At 42.5% G+C, this 20,058-nt stretch overlaps 1 protein-coding gene across 5 annotated transcripts in view; it reads left to right on the top strand.

The window, feature by feature from the left end:
• FRMD4B (FERM domain containing 4B) overlaps positions 1-20,058 on the top strand; it is a 365,056-nt gene that overhangs the window by 149,079 nt on the left and 195,919 nt on the right. Inside the window, exon 1 of one of the 5 annotated variants that reach the window (XM_055414301.2) lies at positions 8,703-9,399. The exons of 2 other annotated variants lie outside the window; for them this stretch is intronic. Coding sequence is in view for 2 of the 3 variants with exons in the window: in XM_088831932.1 (XP_088688058.1) it covers positions 15,144-15,305 (162 nt within the window). In the remaining variant the exon portion in view is untranslated. Of the gene's footprint in view, positions 1-8,702; positions 9,400-14,841; positions 15,306-20,058 lie in introns of those variants that run through there. 2 more of the 5 variants (XM_088831932.1, XM_055414295.2) reach the window with 2 other exon arrangements.

The raw sequence follows: 20,058 nt of genomic DNA, 5'->3' as shown, positions 1-20,058 counted from the left end.
GGTTTCCAGAAGGCCCCTCAGGAGACATTCCCTTAGGTCTTAATAGCCAAGACTGGACAGTAATCACTCAGTGGGAAGAGGGGGATTATCCTAACTAGTTTAGTCTAATCATTTTGGGATGGAATCAATTTTGGGTAATAATAGCCTCATTACCATAACAGTTGGTTAGAAATGAGAAATTACAAATTCACTATAATGTGGCTTGTACTATAATAGGAGCCTGTGAGATTCCAGAAGTGTTTCTATGTAGACTGCCATGTTTAATCACTTATTGATGAAAAACCTTTTTTGTTAAGCTAAAAGCTGTTCTGAAGTCTGTACAGGTTATAACAATCATATCCCCCAGTGTCTGCCTCTGTGCTTGTTAGACTTGGAGTAATGTGTTCTCTTCATCACTGTATTGGGAGGTGTCCTAAGAGATTATGGGAAACCAAAACTAAACATGTACATCTTCTGGGAGAACCGTTTTACTTACTTTATTTTTGGAAAGAAAGTCAAAGATACATGATAAAGAAAATCAAAGATACATGATAAAGAGTACATCTACATGAACCTTTTAGATTAAAAAATGGTGTATTCTATTTCTGATTGGTGAAATTTTTTAGAAGCCTCCCCCTAGTCCCTGATGGTACGTACCCACTCCCCTTTACCATGTATAACAGTTTCAGTTCAGTTCAGTTCAGTCGCTCAGTCGTGTCCGACTCTCTGCGACCCCATGAACCACAGCACGCCAGGCCTCCCTGTCCATCACCCGGAGTTCACTCAAACTCATGTCCACAGAGTCAGTGATGCCATCCAGCCATCTCATTCTCGGTCACTCCCGGAGTTCACTCAAACTCATGTCCACAGAGTCAGTGATGCCATCCAGCCATCTCATTCTCGGTCGTCCCCTTCTCCTCCCGCCCCCAACCTTTCCCAGCATCAGAGTCTTTTCCAGTGAGTCAACTCGTCGCATGAGGTGGCCAAAGTATTGCAGTTTCAGCTTTAGCATCAGTCCTTCCAATGAACACCCAGGATCGATCTCCCTTAGAATGGACTGGTTGCTTGGATGGAATAGTAAAAGAGGTTCCATAAGCTTTCATTGTTGTGGAAAGAAATTTAATTAATCTAGATGCATTTCTTTCCACACAACTGTATTTAAGTACAGATGATGGGCTCTTGAAAAATCTTCCCCACCTTAATCATAATCTGATGTTCACGGTAGTTATACTTTATCATGGTAGTTGCACTTAAATGTGTAAATATAATGTTTGTATTTTGTATATTTCTATTCTGAGTAGCTTATTTAATTCTTTACTCTCTCTAAAATTGTATAATAGTGTATATGGAAAATGGCATTCCAAACAGGTAAAGAATGCCGGTAACTGTTGACATTCTCTCCACTCTTATAGTTAATCAGTTAACGGACATAAGTATTCTGTTTTAGAAATAGAAACAGAACAAATCCCCAGGCTAATGACTTCAAGTCTTCTTATCTTGCTCCTAGCATAACTTGAAGTTTTAGAAAGAGAATGAGTTTCTGAACATCCCAAAGCACTCTTGAAAGGGGGTTTAGAGAACTAAGCCACTTAGGAGGACAAATATGTCTCAGATAATCCCTGCAGCTACTGTCAAGACCCATTTGAATCAGGTCAAATTCACATTAAGGTGGTTCAGTGCCAGAGGTCTTACACATCACTTTCTTTCTTAGCAAACAGTGTCGCCAACTCTCTTAGAAGTATCTCACCGTTGAGCCATCTGAACACTTTCCTGGGTCTCAACTGTTTTACCTCGTTGTTGGTTTCATCCAGTGATTTGCCCTAATCCAATATACAAGCTCTGTGTTTCTCCCCTTTTCTTCCTTGGAAAATGCTTCCAGACCTAGGGAGTAGGTTCCAAGCCTTATTATACTTGGCTTTCAAACCATTGTAAGTTCTCTCTTAAATTACATCCAGTTTTTTGTTTTTTTTTTTTTTAAATAAGAAAAGGCTCTCCTTCTGTAGGGCCATGGATTGCTTTTATATTTCACGGAGCATATGGTCTGGTGGTGAAATCAGGCATTAAGTAGGTAATTTTAAATGTGATGGGTATTATGAGAGGGAAGGATCAAGCTGGTGTGATGGAGCCACACCAGCTTCAGGGGACCAACTTTTGAGCTAAGGCTTGAAAGATAATCCAGGGTTTATTGGATGAAATCCTAAGGTAGAAAAGAATGTTCAGGAATGAAGGAACAGCAAATATAGAAGAGCCAGAGGCAAAGGGGTTGGAACCCAAAAGAAGACCAGCACAAGCTTATGGCTGGTGGTAGTGGTAGTTTAGTCACTAAGTCATGTCATACTCTTATGATCACGTGGACTGCAGCCTGCCAGGCTGCTCTGTCCATGTGATTTCCTAGGCAAGAATACTGGAGTGGGTTGCCATTTCCTACTCTAGGGGATCTTCCCGATCTAGGGATTGAACCCACATCTCCTGCACTGCAAGCAGATTCTATACTGCTGAGCCACTAGGGAAGCCCAGTATGGCTTTCTGTAACAAGATAAAACCTGAAACAGAAACATAAACAGTGGTTAAAAGATTATTGAGAAAGTCATAATTAGATCTTGCCATTTGAATTATTTACTGATGTAACCATCACTTTATCTCAAGCAGAAACTTTAGACCAAGTTGAATGAATACAGAGATGTTAGAGCCAATCAATAAAATGCCCTAGGATTTCTGGAGAAAGAAATGACAACCCACTCCAGTATTTTTGCCTGGGAAATCCCATGGACAGAGGAACCTAGTAGGCTACAGTCCATGGGGTCTCTAAAAGTTGGACATGACTGAGCGACTTCACTTTCTTTCACTTTTCTGTTTGATCAATGCACCCTGTTTTGAAGGATGCAAAAGTGAATGAAACAGAAGTGCCAGGTTTCACATGGGGACACTCACTCTCAGGTTTCTCAGCAGATTAAAATCCTAAAGCTTTCCAAAGTGGATGCTGGACGACACACACACCAGCTTGCTCTTCTAAGCCAAAGGGACTGTGATGAGTGAAGTACCAAATATCAACGCACTTGGCAGCGGATACAACCAATCTCATTTGCTGCTTAAGCTATGTGTGTGAATTGTGGACTGTTGATATGGAAAATAGCCCAACAATTGTTGCAGTTAGAATTCTTTCCTTAGGACTTGTTTGTTCAAAATACGTTTTTCTCCCCTTAAATCCAATATCACCATACTACCTTGAAGGGCTTCTCTTCCAGTATTAATATTTGGATTCTGATTTTATTGTATTGCCTTTACCTGCTATTTCTTTATTCTTCCTGAATAACTTTTACCTACCTACATACGGTCTTTTCTTAGATAACGTAGACTGTCTAGAGGTTTCCCCTTTGGGGGACGGAGAAGGGCAAAGCTGCCATCTACCTATCATTTTCGTGTGGTTAAGACAGAAAAGACTCTTTCCTCAGAGTCCTGAGTTATGGCTTATCCAACAGAGCCCAGGCAGGCTAGGTTATAACCTGCACTCACTACCCTAAGCCAGATGCCGTCATGCAGTAAACAACTTGAGAAACCTTCCATGGAAGCCCTGGAAATGAGGAGCTGGGGAACAAGGATGAGGGAGAGGCTGACATTTCGTTCACTGAATAGCCTCTTGTATGATTACATGTGCATTTCAAAATTAGAAACTGAAAAGCAGTATTTGCTGATATAGAAAACCAGGGAAAGAAAGCATCTCCCAGAATAAATTAAAATCTTTCAGTGCTCCCAGCTCAGAAATCACTATTGTCAATAATTTGATACTTTTTCCTTTAGTTTTTTTCTATCCACGTATACTCCGTTTCACAATGAAATTCACGTACACTACTTTTTTCCAGCTTTTCTTTTCACTTTGTTTTGTGCTGTAGGTATTTTGTCCAATTGAAGAAATGTTAACTCCTTTTTCTGAAGATATAAATGTTTCATGCTCATTGTAGAATATTTAGCAAATACAGGAAAAGGATTTAGATGTGTTTTAGGGGAATTCTGTGTCAGTCCAGTGGTTAGGACTCAGCGCTTTCATTGCAAAGCACCCAGATTAGATATGTGGTTAGGGGACTGTTAATAAGATCCCAGGCACAGCAGGGAAATTGTTCTATGTTTTTTAACCCTATTTTTTTTTTTTTTGGTAGTAACTTTAAACTAAGATGTAGTTCATATACCATAAAACTCACCTGTTTAAAGTATATACTTCAATTGCTTTTATTATATTTATGAAGTTGTGCCTCCATCAGTATGTTCTAACTGAAGTATTTTCATTGTCTTAAAAAGAAACCCTGTACTCATTCAGTTCAGTTCAGTTCAGTCGCTCAGCTGTGTCCGACTCTTTGTGACCCCATGAATCACAGCACGCCAGGCCTCCCTGTCCATCACCACCTCCCATTAGAAGTCACTTATTTCCCTCACCCCTTCCTCCAAACTCCCTCAGTCCTAGGCAACTGCTAATCTGCTTCCTATCTCTATAGATTTACCTAATCTGGACATTTTAGATAAATGGAATTATAAAACATGTGAGCTTTTATGACTGGCTTCTTGCACTTAGCATAGTGATTTTGAGATTCATCCATGTGTGGCATAAATCCTTTTTTGGGGGGGTTACTTACTTCTTACTGATTGCTTTATTTATCCATGTACCACAAAATTCACCCTTTTAAAGTGTGAATTTAGCATTTTTTAAATATAATCACAAGGTTGTGCAATTATCACCACTATTTAATTATACATAATTTTCATTACGGCCTTCTCCTCCCACAAAGAAACTCCATACCCATTGTCAGTCACTCCCCATCTCATCCCTCCAGTCACTTGACAACCACCAGTGCACCTTCTCTCTCTGTGTGTTTATGGCCTCTTTGTCTAGCTTGTTCTAGTTCTCAGAATGTTTTCAAGATCCATAATATAGCATGTGTCTACTCCACTCTTTTGTTTAAAAAAATTTTTTTTTTAATTTGACTGTGTTGGGACTTAGTTGCACCTTGCAGAATCTTTGATTTTCATTAAGGCATGCAGGATCCTTAGCTGTGACATAGGGGATCTAGTTCCCTGACCAGGGATCAAACCTGGGCCCCCTGCATTGTGAGTGCAGAGTCTTAGCCACTGGGCTACCCAGAAGGTTATACCATGTGTTATATAGGCACTCATCAAGTAACATTTGAGTTGATTTCACTTTTAGCTCTTATGAAGAATGTTGCAATGAACATTCATGTCCAAGTTATTCTGTGAGGAAATATTTTCAATTTTCTTGGGTATTTACCTCATTTCTTTTTATTGCTAAATATCGCATTATATGGACATACTGCTGCTGCTAAGTCACTTCAGTCCTGTCCGACCCTGTGTGACCCCAGAGACAGCAACCCACCAGGCTCCTCATATGGATGTACTACTTTTTAAAAATCTGCTCATCAGCTGATGGACAAGTGGGTTGTTTATACCTTCAGGTTATTGTGAATAGTATTCAGTCAAGATTTTTTTGAAAAACACTTGTTTTCACTTATTTGAGGTGTATACCTACGAATGGAATTTTTGGGTCACATTCAAATTCTATGGTTAACCTTTTGAGAAACAGTCTTTTCCACAGCAGGTACATGATTTTTACATGACCGCTAATAACATATATGTCCCAATTTCTCCATAGCCTCACCAACACTTGTTACTGTGCATTTTTTGATCATCACCATTGTAATCGGTATGAAGTGGTATATCATTGTGGTTTTGATTTTTGATTCCCAAATGATTAATGGTGTTGAGTGCTTCTTCACGTGCTTTCTCCCAGTTGATGGCTTGTCTTTTCATTTTTTTCATAGCAATTTTGTGAAGCACAAAAGTTTTTCATTTTGATGAAACCAGTTTATCTGTTTTTGTTACTTATGCTCTCTATGGCATATCTAAGAAACTACTGCCAAACTCAGTATCATAAAGATATAAATATTGTTCTGTTTTCTTCTAAGAATTTTATAGATTTAGCTCTGACTTTTAGTTCTGTGGTCAATGTTGAGTTAATTTTTATTTATGGTGTGAGGTAGGAGTTCAGGTTCCCAGCATCACTTTTAAAAAGACTGTGTTTCCCATAGGATTACACTGGCACTTTTGTCAAAAATCAGTTGACTATAAATGTGAGGGTTTATTTCTGGACTCTTGATTCTGTTTCATTGATCTGTATATCTACCCTTATGCTAGTACCAGGCTGTCTTGATTACTGTAGCTTTGTAGTGAGTTTAGAAATGTGACCTATTGAAAGTAACAGAACACCCAGCTAAAAGCAGCTTAAGCTATATAAGATCATTCACTGTTTACATCTTGTTACAAGTCATCTGAAAATAGGCTGCTCCTGAGTTTGTCTGATATGTAAGCAGTGTCCTCAAGGACCTGGGCTTTTTCCACCCACTTTTCTACTATCTTTGCTGTTAGTACATCCTCTTGGTCACAAAATGACTGTTATAGCTCAAAGCACTGTGTCTTCATACAACAGTATCCCAAGCAGGAATCAGGAAACGTGCTGAAAAAATTCTTGTGTTGTTCCAGTTCTTCAAAGAGGGAAATTTTTTCTAGAATCCTTTAGAAAGCTTTGTTGTATATCATATTGCTTAAACAGGGTGTCACACCTTCTTTTAGACCAGTCACTTCATCCCAGAAAATCCTTCCATCTCACAAAATTAAAGTCTCTCAAAAGGGAGTAAATGGCTAATGGATAGATGACCAACATTATTTGGCAAAATACATAAGCATATAAAGAATAAGCCAAAATTATCCATAAGTCCACCAGACTGAAACATAATAATGGATCTTTTAGGGTAAGGAGGTCTACCTTAAATTCCTTCTGTGCTAGGTACTTGAGAAATAAAACCTATTTTCTTCCTCTGTTGTTGACTCAAGACCAGATCATGTAGTTTGTCTCTTCATTCCTCTCAAATACTTACTGCCTGGAGCTCTCTGAAATCTTGGTCTAAAGAATACACAACTGCTGTCTCAACTTTATAAAATATTCATAATCTGTGAGCCGTGTAGCCTACTGCTTTTGGCCTCTTTATCTTCTTGTACACAATTCATTTTATAGTTGAAAACAGTATGTCGCTGTTACCGACTTCAAGTTAATTTTAGAATAGCAATTCACAAGAAATACTTTTATGTCTTTTTTTTTTTTTTCATTCTTGACTTTGCTTTTATTTAGCTCTTACTGCTTAAGGGCCAAATAGTTGAAATTCTTTGCAATAATCCTGCCAAACCATTCTGTAGTTTTTAGTAATAATGGGAAAATGATCTGTTTTTATAACCTGTTGCCCGTATGTGTTTGCTAGTCAGATATACCTGGCTTTGAGAATTTTTACTACTTTTAAGGCCATTCATCTTGGCTGATTTCTGTTTTTCATTTTACTATAATTGTCTGTACATAGGTAGTACAGTTAATCTTTGGAAAGTCAAGATTTTTCATTTATTCTTTTGTTTTTCTTATACCATTTATTTTATAGGAGTGAAGGTCACTGGGTTTTTGGTAACTATTCTCTTATCATGAATAAAAAATTCAGTTACTTTTCATTACAGATTTTGTTTTTCTTCTCATCATTGTTTTATTTTTATTTAAATTGAGTAAACCCAAAAGGTGGACATTTTGTCATATTAAGTTCCTGGATAATAAATAAGTCCTGGAGCCCTCCTTATCCTATACATTTTAGTATTAGGCCAAAACAAATGATAACTTGTAAATACAAAAAATCCTTTATTTCTCAATTAAAGTAGGACTGAAAAATTAGCTGTGCCATTGAAGATGCTATTAAATGCTTTCTCCACAGATCTTCAGGAAATCACCCAGCTTTTCTGTGCCTTGGTTTCTTTATCCATGAAATGGGGCCAGCAATATCTTTCTCCATTTGACCTTGGGAGAATATTGTGCGAATTAACTGATGCTATGTACAGAGCTGCTTTTATTTATTTAGAAAAGGGTGCTATATAGACCAATGTATTTCTATTTTATTTTTGTCATTGGTGTGCATGTAAATTAAGTGTAAATAGAAGGTGACAAATTATGGGGGTGGGAGGTAAGTCACAAGATTGATATTTTTTTCTTCTTTAAAGAAGAAGGTCAGCCCACATATGTGTTGCTATATATAAAATAGATAACTAATAAGGACCTACTGTATAGCACAGGGAGTTCTACTCAGTACTCTGTAATGACCTATATGGGAAACGATTCTTAAGAAGAGTGGCTTTGTGTACACATATAATTGATTCATTTTGCTGTACAGTAGAGACTAACAGAACACTATAAATCAACTATAACCCAATAAAATTTTTTAGAAATTAAAATTCTTTTAAAATCAAAAATAAAATGCAAAAAAAGAGAAAAAGCATTTGAAAGTGCTTAAAACATATGTAAATAGAAAAAGTTACAAAAAACAGAAAAGAAGGTTGGCCCTTTCCCTCTGATCTGTATGGACTTCCTTGAAACCTTCATCCCCTCTAGTTTTTTCCCACCTGCAGCAGTGACTTCTAAAACTTGACTTGGCAAAACTTCCAGTGTCTGTTTAGTGGATTAACTAGAGAAAAAAAGGACACAATGCAGGGTCTAATGTGTTGCTTCTTTTTTTGTACTTTTTCATCCAGTGAAGATAGCATCCCTCCTCTTTCCTTTGAGCAAGGAGAATTTGGATTTAATAAAATAATAGGTGAGGTTATTGAGGGCGTGGCTCAGATGTTAAAGCGTCTGCCTCCAATGCGGGAGACCCGGGTTCGATCCCTGGGTCGGGAAGATCCCCTGGAGAAGGAAACAGTAACCCACTCCAGTATTCTTGCCTGGAGAATCCCATGGACGGAGAAGCCTGGTAGGCTACAGTCCACGGGGTCACATAGAGTCGGACACGACTGAGCGATGGAACGAAGAAAGTTTTTTTTTTTCCCCCTTCTATGAGTGGAATGAGTTTGCCAAAGAAAGGAATGTAGATCTGGATAGATACCTTGCTCCTGGATATTGTTTAGTTTGCAGTGGTTCTAGCCCTTTACGGTGCCAGAAAGTGGTTCAGAATCCTAAAGGCAGCTGCAGAACTTAACCAGCCTACTGGTCAGCCTTCGGCAATGGTGATAATACCCTCCCCTCCAGGTCTCTGCATGTTCCCATCCACCTCCTCCTGCCTTCGGTCAAGACTGAAGGACGCGCCTTGCTCTCTCAGCCCGAGGGACGGAGGAGAGAAAGCAAGAGAGGAGTCAGGGGGCTCAAGTGGAAATGAAGCAGAAATGGTGTCCTGCCAGTCCTCCTACCTGCTCCCTGGGGCGAGATGTAGAAGGAGGGAGGGCATCCTGACCCCGTGACCAGGGAGCCTGCCTCTGCACAGTTGGACAGCCCTCCCACAGGCCACAAGAGGTGCTTGCATTGTGGGCACCTTGGCCCATCAAACTGTCACCCTATAGGTAAGGCCTGATCTGGGGGACCTGTAGACGTCATTATGTTGACATTCCAATGATCCTGGTTAAGCCCTTTCTTCTCTCACCTCTGGAACTCTGCAGCCACATCTCAGCTGGACTTTCCTGCTCTTCTACTTTGCAAGCAACCTCTCTAACCCTTTCCCGTCCCATCCCTCAAATCCGGGATCCCTCTTGCAGTGGAGCCCTTGCTCATAACACCTCATTGCACCTTGGCCCAGCATTTGTGCCCCTCCCTGTCACCGAGCTCTCCCCTCAGCCTCCAGTTCTCAGCTGCAGCAGCCCATCCTCAGGGAGGCACTCCCTGCCCTTCCTCCATCCCCAACATCCTTCGTCATGTGTCTCTGTTGTGACTGTTTGGCACTGCCTGCTTCCTCTGTAACGTCTTCAGATGTCTGCCCGTCTCACCCTTCTCTCAGACCCTGTTAGACAGAAATCGTCTCTGTTTTGTCCTCGTGCATTCTAAGCACTCAGTTCCCCGACTGACTTGTAGGGCAAACTCAATACGTAATGTTTTTTAATGAACAAGAGTGTGTATTTTGGGAATGGATGAACTTCTTTCTATATTCACTCTCCAGACAAATAGTCTTTCATTTGTCATTTCAATAACCATGGATTGATTGCCTGTTGTGTGCCAGCCACCAGGGAAACAAGTATGAATAAGGCCCTTTCCCAGCTTCCAGCAGTGGTTTCTGAATGGGCGTGGCTACCACCCCACCTGGAGTCATTGGAAGTGTGTGGAGGTGCTTTTTGTTGTTGATGTCATCGTGACTGGGGACACTACTGGTGTGTAGTGAGTAGAGCCTAAGGTCACTAAACATTTTGCCGTGCGTGGATGCACTCCTGCACAAGGAGGGCCACTCAGCCACCCACCTCCACTCACCTGTAGAGACTCCTCAAAAAGTTTACAGTCCAGTAGAGAAAAGGGGAATGAAAAAGGGCAGTCTTCTCATTGTATGTGTGATGAGAGACTTCTGTAGCAACTCAAGGCCCACTGGAGGAATCAGCATTCCACTTTGGGGTCGATGTAGGGAGGATTATTTTTGTCCTGTGCCAAAGAAAGTCCTCAGTGCTACTAAGGAGCCTGCAATTTAAGTGAAATGATAAAGCCAAAAATTAAATTCCAAAAGATAAATAGCTTATGATTAAAATGACTATGCCTCATTTTTATGATAAATATTTTTTAAACAGCTATGTGAAAATGATAGGAAATGGCATTCCACTTTCTTCTCAATGGGCTTTGAGTACATCACAGCTCTTCGTGAGCATATGAAAACCTTTATAGAGGGATTGTTGCATCTCCAGTCTGCTTTTGGGGAGAAAACAGCAAGAGGGAAGAATGTTTCCCCCAACAAGTCCTGTGAGAGGAGGAAGAGCAGGGTGCGGGTTGAACTCGACCAAGGTTCCTCGGTGTCCATACCACTGATGTTTTGGGCAGGGAGCTGTCTGTTTTGGGGGCTGCCCTGGGCATTGTAGGATGTTGAGCAGTATCTCTGACCTCTACCCACTAGAGGCTGGTAGCATCCCCCAAAATGCCTCTAGACATTGTAGGTGGGGTTGCAAAATTGCCCCTAATTGAGAGCCACTGAACCAGACCGTGTTTTCATCCCCCTCAAGCCCTGTGTCAGACATGGTCTGTCAGAATTCAGCCACACTGGCTTTTCAGCTGTGGAGAGACGAAAGTTTAAAAATATCCACCAGCGTGCAATGGACTCTGTCTCTTTGATGGGCAGAGGGGACCTCTGGAAGCCGCTGTGATAGAACTGCTTATCTCTTTCCAGAGACAGGGCTTGGCATTTTGTGCTGGCCTCCTGGCACCGTGCTCTTCTTCCTGCTGATTGCTCAAAGGAGAACCTACAGGAGCCTCGGGGATAATGACAATTTTTCTTTTACGTCTGCAGCAGAGCTCCCAGGAGTATGAGCCATGCTGTCACCTGAAGCATCTTTTTAAGCCTCCGGAGAGAGCTGCAGGAAATTACAGTGTGTTGCAAGGAACTCTTTTGCTAGAGAGGGGGGTAAAAAGCCTCTTCTTAAATAAAAAAAAAAAAAAAGCAAGATAATTTTGAAATCAGCTTGATTTAGCTCCCTTTGCCCAGGAAATTTTAGACCAGCTTCAAGGGTATGTGCCTGGGAGCCGGTTTGTCCCGCCGGTTTGTCCATTTTCAGAAGGATGCCACACTTGGATCATTCTTTTCTCCCCTGCTCCACACCTGGGTTCAGTTGCCACCCACTGTTAGCCCCTGGTGTGAAGAACTTACTGTTCATTCCCTTTCAAAGTGGTCTTTACCTGGAGCTTTGAACTTCTCCTTCTACAGAAGAAGAAAGCTGTTTGGATAAGAAGCAGCATCCATGTTTATATTGGTGGGTACAAAATGTCTTTTCTTCTCTTGTGTCCAGCTTGGAGTATCTACTGCTTCTCCAGTTCCCCAGGAAAGGTTGGCTGTGTGATGGGGAAGATCCAGCTTCAAAGAGCTTTTGAGGGAACTTGGAAATTAAAGACCAGCACCCCCCAAAACCAAGTCATTGCCAACTTTAACTTCCAACACACGGAAAGATATAGGAAACCAGATGTAGATAATCAGTAGAGAGATTTTTTTAAACATGTTTTACAAGTACTATTTTATCTAAGGGGCTTCCCTGATAGCTCAGTTGGTAAAGAATCCGCCTGCAATGCAGGAGACCCAGGTTCGATTCCTGGGGTGGGAAGATCCACTGGAGAAGGGATAGGCTACCCACTCCAATATTCTTGGGCTTCCCTTGTGGCTCAGCTGGTAAAGAATCTGCCTGTGATGTGGAAACCTGGATTCGATCCCTGGATTGGGAAGATCCCTGGTGAAGGGAAAGGCTACCTACTCCAGTATTCTGGCTTAGAGAATTCCATAGACTGTATATAGTCCATGGGATCACAAGGAGTCGGACATGACTGAACAACTTTCACTTTCTTTTCATTTTATCTAAGTACCAAAAAATGAAACAATTCCTAATTTTGGTGGTGGTGATCATTTTTTTTCTTTGGGCGCTTATTTTTTGCCAGTCATAGCATATTTCATCTGTGTTCATGCTCAGTCGCTAAGTCACATCTGTCACTTGGTGACCCCATGGACTGTATGTAGCCCACTAGGCTCCTCTGACCATGCAGTTTCCCAGCAAGAATATTGGAGTAGGTTGCCATTCTCTTCTCCAGGGGATCTTCCTGACCCAGGGATCGAACCTTCGTCTCTTGCTTTGGCATGCATGTTCTTTACCATGAGCCACCAGGGAAACCCAGTGTGTTTTACTTACTTTTTTCCAAAATAGTATGTAGTAGATTACAATATTATCCCTGTTTTATAGATGAGGACACTGAGGCTTTGTGACTTTAAGGAAGTTGTGCAGGATGTCACAGATCTTTAGGAGCAGGGATTTAAGTCTCTTTGGAGACTTAGCTCCTAACTACCATGCCCTGCAATAGTGCTTGTCCATCTTCAATGAGAGTCAGAATCCCCCAGAGGCCAAGTGAGACCTCAGATTCCCTGACCACACCCTGATTCTGGAGGGGTCCCAAGAACTTGCATCTAGTTCCCAGGTGATGTTGATGCTACAGGTTCAGGGACCTTGAGAACCCCTGTACTACCACACCCCATTTTCTAGAAAATAGTATAAGCACTGACTTTGAAAACCTTGAATGCAAATCACTGAGGTTGAAATTGACCACTGACATTAGGCCAATGCACAGGTAGATAATTGCCATGGTATATCTAGAGCATCTCTTCTGAGAGCAAGGTGTCATGAGACGGAGATAATTGACCTGTTGTAGGTTTTATTCTGGTATTCCCTTGGCTGCCCATTTCCGAGAACACAGTCACACTGCATTGTTAAAAAAAAATAAAAATGTATCACCATCATCCATTTATACTCATAGGCCCATTTTGAAGTTCCATAGTTTTCCATTAGAAGGATGACATTTCATTTTCAAACTATACTTGGTTCATTGTCTTTTGACTCAGTGGGACATAGTATTTTCCGTGTAAACATTGTGACCATTATCTTGGAAAATATCATCAAAATGCTAAGGAACACATAGAGCAGATTTACTGTGAAGAAAGGTTTGCAAATCTTGTATCAGGGCAAATGTCTTCTTAACTATTTCAACAAAAACTCTTAGGCAGTTTTATTAGTGATAACACAAAGTAAAAAGTAAGAAAAGAAACATCCTTTAAAAGTTCCCCAATTATGATCACGTTGAAAACCAGGCACTTTGAGGACAAATTTTTTGTGTTCTTTTGACTGGTTGAGTTTCACATGAATTAAGATTCCCAAGGCACATTTGAAACCAGAAATAAAGCTGATTTGACTTGTTGATAGTCTGTTCTGAAGCCTTCTGAACTAGTTCAGGAGACAGGCTTTGGCACCTTTACCTTTCTGCCACTTAATAGCAAAGATAACACCCCAGGTGTGAAACGCCAGTAAAATACAGACGATTGTCCTAAGGATGGATTCAGGAAAAACCACCACCCTGCAATTTGCTGTGGTCCTGTTGCTGTGAGCAATGTTATACTATTGTTTGGGACTGAAATCTGAACATATTTCAGAGGAAAATAGAGACTAGTGGTATGTGGGACTCCTTGGGCTCCTTTTTCTAAATGCTTTTGGGACTATCAATTTCCTAGGGGAGAACTTAAAAAAAAAACAACATTCATTATCTGGTGACTTCATGAATGGTGGAACAGCTTTCTTTGCTTATGAGTGGTAAATAAACTATCTGCCTGTGCAGGTTTGTGCTAGCAGTGGCTGCTACACCTGTGCAGAAGCTGAATTTTCCAGAACCAAACCAAGGATTCTCTTGTGTGCTTCTATTTCCCAGCAAAGAACTATTTGCTAGAGACCAAGAACGGTCTTTGTGTTTCTCATGAGCTGACTGCTGCATTGGAATTAGCACAATACCAGGGTCGAGGGATCCTGGTCTCCGGCTGGCAATAGGCAGGTTATTTCCTCTGAGACTCCTCGAGTTAGGAGCAAAGGCAGGTTCTGCAATCAGGAGCACACTGTTGCTCTGAGACTGGTATCTTCACCTTGTGGCTTCAGCACAACCAAGGAAACGTTCAGGGCTGTTCCCCCGGGAGTGGGGTCCAGAGGGATGCTTCGGGAGGATTTCTTTTTTTTCCCCTCCTGCATCTCTGGCTGCCGGGAGATATTTATCAGTGCAGACAGATGCCACGCAAAAACCCTGTGGTGTAAAGTAAGGTGCTCCCCAAAGCGGATTCGGAGACTGGGACTGGTGTGTGTACGCGCGTGTGTGTGGTGTGTGCAGGACGTGCGAGCCCAGTGCGCTGAGATGCAGCTCTCCTGTTTGCCTGCAAAGAGTCGCTCCACTCCCCCCGCTGCCCAGCGCACTCGGGGAGCGCCAGGGGGAGTCCTCGCCGGTCCGGGCTTCCCGCGCCCCGGGAGTACCGAGGGCTCGCCTGGCGGAGCTTAGCGCAGCTCGCTCGGCGCTGCCAGCAAGCGGGCGGGGTGGACACAGGGCTTCTGTGTGCCCGCCGCAGCCGTTGGCTGGCGGGCGCCCAATCCCGGGGCATGCCGCCCGAGCCTGGCCGGGACGCACCGTGAAAGACCAGTTTGGGGGAAGGCTTGACCTCCGGCGGCCCGCAGAAGCCGGCGACCGGAGCCCAGGCGGCCCGGCCGCTGCTATCGGGCTCGTTGCGCTGCAGCTGCGGGAGCCCGCCGGGCACCCCCGGGTTCAGCGGGAAGAAGGCATGGCTTCAGTGTTCATGTGCGGAGTGGAGGACCTGCTGTTCAGCGGCAGCCGCTTCGTGTGGAACTTGACCGTGTCCACGCTGCGGAGATGGTACACGGAGAGGCTGCGGGCTTGCCACCAGGTGCTGCGGACGTGGTGCGGGCTGCGGGAAGTGTACCAGGTGAGCCGTGGCGCGCCGCGCCCGAGGGCCCTAGCGGGATGCCTGGCGCCCGTGGGAAACCGGTTCCACCTGTATGATTTTATTGTCCCTCTCCCTCCACCGCTTTTCAACTCCTAGTCGACTGCTAGACTCTTGGGTCAAAAGCTCAGCCACTGTAGGTAACTGATGCCTGACAAAGCTGGTGAATTTCCCCCAATGTGTAAGGGGCACCCTCAGTGAATTACCTTTGCTTTTGCAGACATCTGTTACAGAGTGATGGTGTTCCGGCAGGGCACTTAGCTCAGAACACTGTAGCTTTGCAGCAGAGCCTCTTCAGGGAGCAACTTTGACATTCACATGATTCCTTCCTTTTCATTTCATTGGGGGTGAAGGTAGGCATTTCAGGGAGCAAGGATTTCACACTAGTTTATGCATTCACACTCTTCCCTTTGATTTTGCCTTTCCATCAGGCAGCCTCAGCTTGCAAGGCAGAGCCAGGAAAAGCTGATTCTGTGTCTGCTGGCTTTTGGAAGGAAGGGCAGCAAATTGTGAACACTTTTGCAGGAGGATGACGGGCTGGGGAGGGGAGTGGTGGCCTGGCTGAGCGTTGGAATGCTAACGTTTGGATTTACTCCCTGTCACATAACACAGCCTCTTTATTTCTCTGCTAGGTCCCGTCCTGCAGGCAAAAAATGCTGCAACTTTGCTCAATCTTTCTGGGGCTGTAGCTTCCCTTCATTGTTTAAAAACAGTCATTTGTGGATTTAGAAGTCCTGTGCTTTGGCTGTTAATATCATTGAGGTGTTTTGTTTTTTTTTTTAATCGACATTGCATTTAGGAAGCTTCTACCTGGAGTTTAAAGTATAGCATCATGTTTTCTTTCCTGCGATCCAGAATCAGCTTTGTTGCAGATCCTGGATTCTCCCTACTCTGACCATGTTCTCAATGTGGCTCTAATTCATATCTCATTGTATTGAATCCCATATCTGATCAAGCTGCTGGTGTTGATAAGCCATTTTCTTCCATCAGTCAGGCAGAATGAAAAAGACCAGTGCCTGGGGTCAAACTGTGGGCGCCTAAAGAACCAGCATGGCCTTGTCGTCCCTGACGTCCACGGCATCCTTGTTAAAATGTGAGAAAGGTTGTACTTTGTGCTTTCCCGACTCCTGTTTTGGATAACGTGCCTGAGATGTCTTGCATTTTGAAATACTCCAGAAGCCAGGCTGAGAACAGGGCAGCGTGTGGCGGTTTGAGAGGATTATGGAGCTGTGGAGACAGCCCATCTGGTCACATGACACAGATCACCTGGCTTTTTGGAGTCAGAGGTGTGTCTGCCTCTCAGCCTTTTTCTCTTTGGGGAAATCATTGTTCAGTTTGGTCTGTAGGAGAAGTGACCCTGATACGGTTATGTTTTCATTTTTTAACATGTGAGAAAGTTTCAAAAGGAGAGCACAAGTACTCTGGTTAACCATGCAACCCTTGTGCCCCTCTCCCAAAGACTCCAGGGACTCACAGCTTACCTCTTCTCCTGGTAGTGAGCCATGCAAAAATGACAGTTTCAGAAGCCTGAGACTCCCTCCACACGTTCTTTATAAGGTTGATCAGTAATTATTTTTAAGCAGAACTGCAACTTGAACCTACTGAACTGTAGGTTTTCTCTTCTATAAAATGGATAGTGACAGAGCCAGTGCCCTCTCATAATGATAAGGAGAAGCACCTAAAATAGCGATGACCATCTTTGTTGCTGTTCAGTTGCTCTGTTGTGTCTGACTCTTTGCAACCCCACAGATTGCAGCACACTAGGCTTCCCTGTCCTTCACTATCTCCCAGAGTTTGTTCAAATTCATGTCTGTTGAGTCGGTGATGCTATTTTACAAGTGCTGAGTCTTAAGTAGTCGAAGCTCATGTCTTTGGAAATAATTTTAAAATATTTTAAAACTTGAGAGAAATATAGATTTTTAAATTGTACGACATAGTTGTTAGCAAAGAAATTTCCTTTAATGTCTTTCAAATTTGAACAAGAAATATAAATTCTATAGACCTGAGTGTCCATAAAATAGACTGGTTAATACCTTTTACTCCCAAGTTAAATAGACTTAGGAGCAAATCCTGCCTCCGCCTATGCATGGTCATGAGTAAGTTATTTAATTTTACTATTCTTCAGTTTCATTGTTTATAAAATGGGAAATATAATAGCACAAATCATAGAGGTGGATAAAAGAATTAATTGACAGTACTGAGAGTTTTTAGGACATATTCAGTAAATGTTTTCTGCTCTACCAGTTGGGCTATTTTTATTGCAATACGAAAATGAACTCAAAGTAACATGCAGAATAAACAGTAGGGACTTTTGACACAACTGAAAAACCCAACTTCAGGTATGGCTTGATCAGGGCTCTCTGGTTGTCCTCCATGATTCTTTCAGCCTTATCTTGTTCATGCAATGGCTGTGTGTTAGTTGGTTTCCTCCTCGTGATAGCGGATAGCCAAAGTAGTTCCAGGACTTAGGTCCACGTATCAACCCATTTAGAAAGAAAGAGGATTTCTCAAAGGCACCAACTATCAAAAAATAATTTCCCAATTTGCACTATGATGAGTCAGTTTAGGGTCTGTTCTCACCCCTACTGCCGTGCACTGATTGGCACAGGGAATGGCAACATAATTCCTGCATTCTTAAAGGGAATGATATGGCCCCCAACAGACCAAAATCATTTTCTAGGGATGAGAGGGAGGCAAAAAAAAAAAACTTAGTCTTTGTGTATAAAGCACAGATATACATACAATACATGAACAGATATACAGTCTACTTGTGGAATTTGGGGGGTGAGGTGACTCGCGAACAACATAAATATCTTCAAATGCTCCTTAAGGGAGTGATAATGAATAAGAAGGTTGAGAAACCCTAAATTTCATCAGTTGGCTTAGGCCACTGGAGTTGCCGCACCATTTCTGAAGCCAAGAGTGAAGTTGGCTCCAGCCAGATGACGAAGCTACCAGACAATGGGGGAGTAGGGGTAGAATGCAGTCAGTCCACTGCACCTACATTACTAGAATCTCAAATCTAGAGCTCTGTAAATAAAATGATTATTTTTCAAGATAAGTAAAAGCACTGATGCACAAATATATTTGTAAGTATCTTGTGACAGCAGTTTATTCAAGTTATGGGGGTAGGAGGCTCATCATTAGAATACCTGTATTCAGTTCAGTTCAGTCGCTCAGTTGTGTCCAACTCTGCGACCCCATGAATCACAGCACGCCAGGCCTCCCTGTCCATCACCAACTCCCGGAGTTCACTCAAACTCACGTCCATAGAGTCGGTGATGCCATCCAGCCATCTCATTCTCTGTCGTCCCCTTCTCCTCCTGCCCCCAATCCCTCCCAGCATCAGAGTCTTTTCCAGTGAGTCAACTCTTCGCATGAGGTGGCCATGCTGTCCCATAATTATAAATTCTGAAACACATAGGGGAATGCTCTATTGTACTACTTATGTTTCTGGCATGTGAACTGGAAACACCATAGGGTTACATATTTTATTGAACCCATTTTTTTTTTTTTTAAGTGTCGGTTTGCTTGCTTCTAGTCTCAGTAGTCTTGTTTGTAAGAAAACTGAGGATTCAGTCACTCTGGAGAGTGAGGGTGGGGCAGGAGATATCCATTACATGAAATACCTGGCAGTCCCCAGGGGGTGTTTTGTTTATTCACATACTATAAGTGAAATAAGATCTCTACCTATTCATAAGGAACTTGGCAACCACATCATTGCCTGGCCAGTACAGCCAGGAAGGCATAATTTCTTTGGAATTGAACACTTCCTCCACTTCTAGATATTGGAGAGGCTAGAGACTTAATTTGCCAGAAACCATGAATAATAAAGATACTAGCTACAAGGCATTTCTGCAGTCCTGCAACTAAATAAAAAGCAGACTGAAGCTGCACCAAGGCTGCCCTTTAACAAAGACTTGCTTGATGAGTAAAGGTTTGCATTTGGTCGACATGGCAGACATGGGACATTCACTCTTCCATTTAGGGCTGAGCATTAAAAGCTGATATATCTCTCTTGTTTTATCTTGCCCAGATGGGTTGCGGTATCACAATTAATTAGGCTTAACAAACAGTTGAGGCGGAAAATGATGGGAGAGTGTCGTTGAAAAAGGATCAACACTCTCTACTTTTTATTAAGTGTGACGTGTTCTAACAAAGCCCTTAGTTTGTTACTTGGGATACGTTTCCTTTCATCTCCAATGTCTCAAAGGTAGAATTTCTTGCAAACCCTGAATGGAGTCATTTGCCTCCAGGTGGAGGCGCTTAGAACAGAATCTAGGGTACTTCAGTGACCATAACAGACTGGGTTAGCTCCCAGGGGCAGACAGCTGGCAGTGATGGGCAGCAGGCATGCCAGATCACGGCAGAGGCTGTAGGCTCCAACTTGAGCAAATCTGACCTTGAGTGGATTGCTTTTTCTCTCTGAGCCCCATTCCTCCTGAGTAAGAGAGGGGAACTGTAGCCTTGGCATTCTGGATAGTGTAAAAAATTCATGAGATAATGTGTGTAACACTGAATGCCTTGCGTGGCATAAGGACATAAATAAGCGTTAGCTCTCAGGTACATAAAGAACAGAATGCCAGACCCAAAGAAGGTATTTGATAAAGGATTGGTTAGGGTTTTATTATTTTTTCTCTCTCTCTTTTTTTTAAATTTTAATTAGAGGCTAATTACTTTACAATATTGTATTGGTTTTGCCATACATTGACATGAAGCCGCCCCGGATATACGT

This window comes from Moschus berezovskii, chromosome 24 (genome assembly GCF_049115385.1).
Source record: "Moschus berezovskii isolate FMDL1 chromosome 24, NW_MosBer_1.0, whole genome shotgun sequence".
Taxonomy (NCBI): Eukaryota; Metazoa; Chordata; class Mammalia; order Artiodactyla; family Moschidae; genus Moschus; species Moschus berezovskii.
The sequence above is the reverse complement of the archived record's forward strand: the minus strand, read 5'-3'. Positions and strand labels throughout refer to the sequence as shown.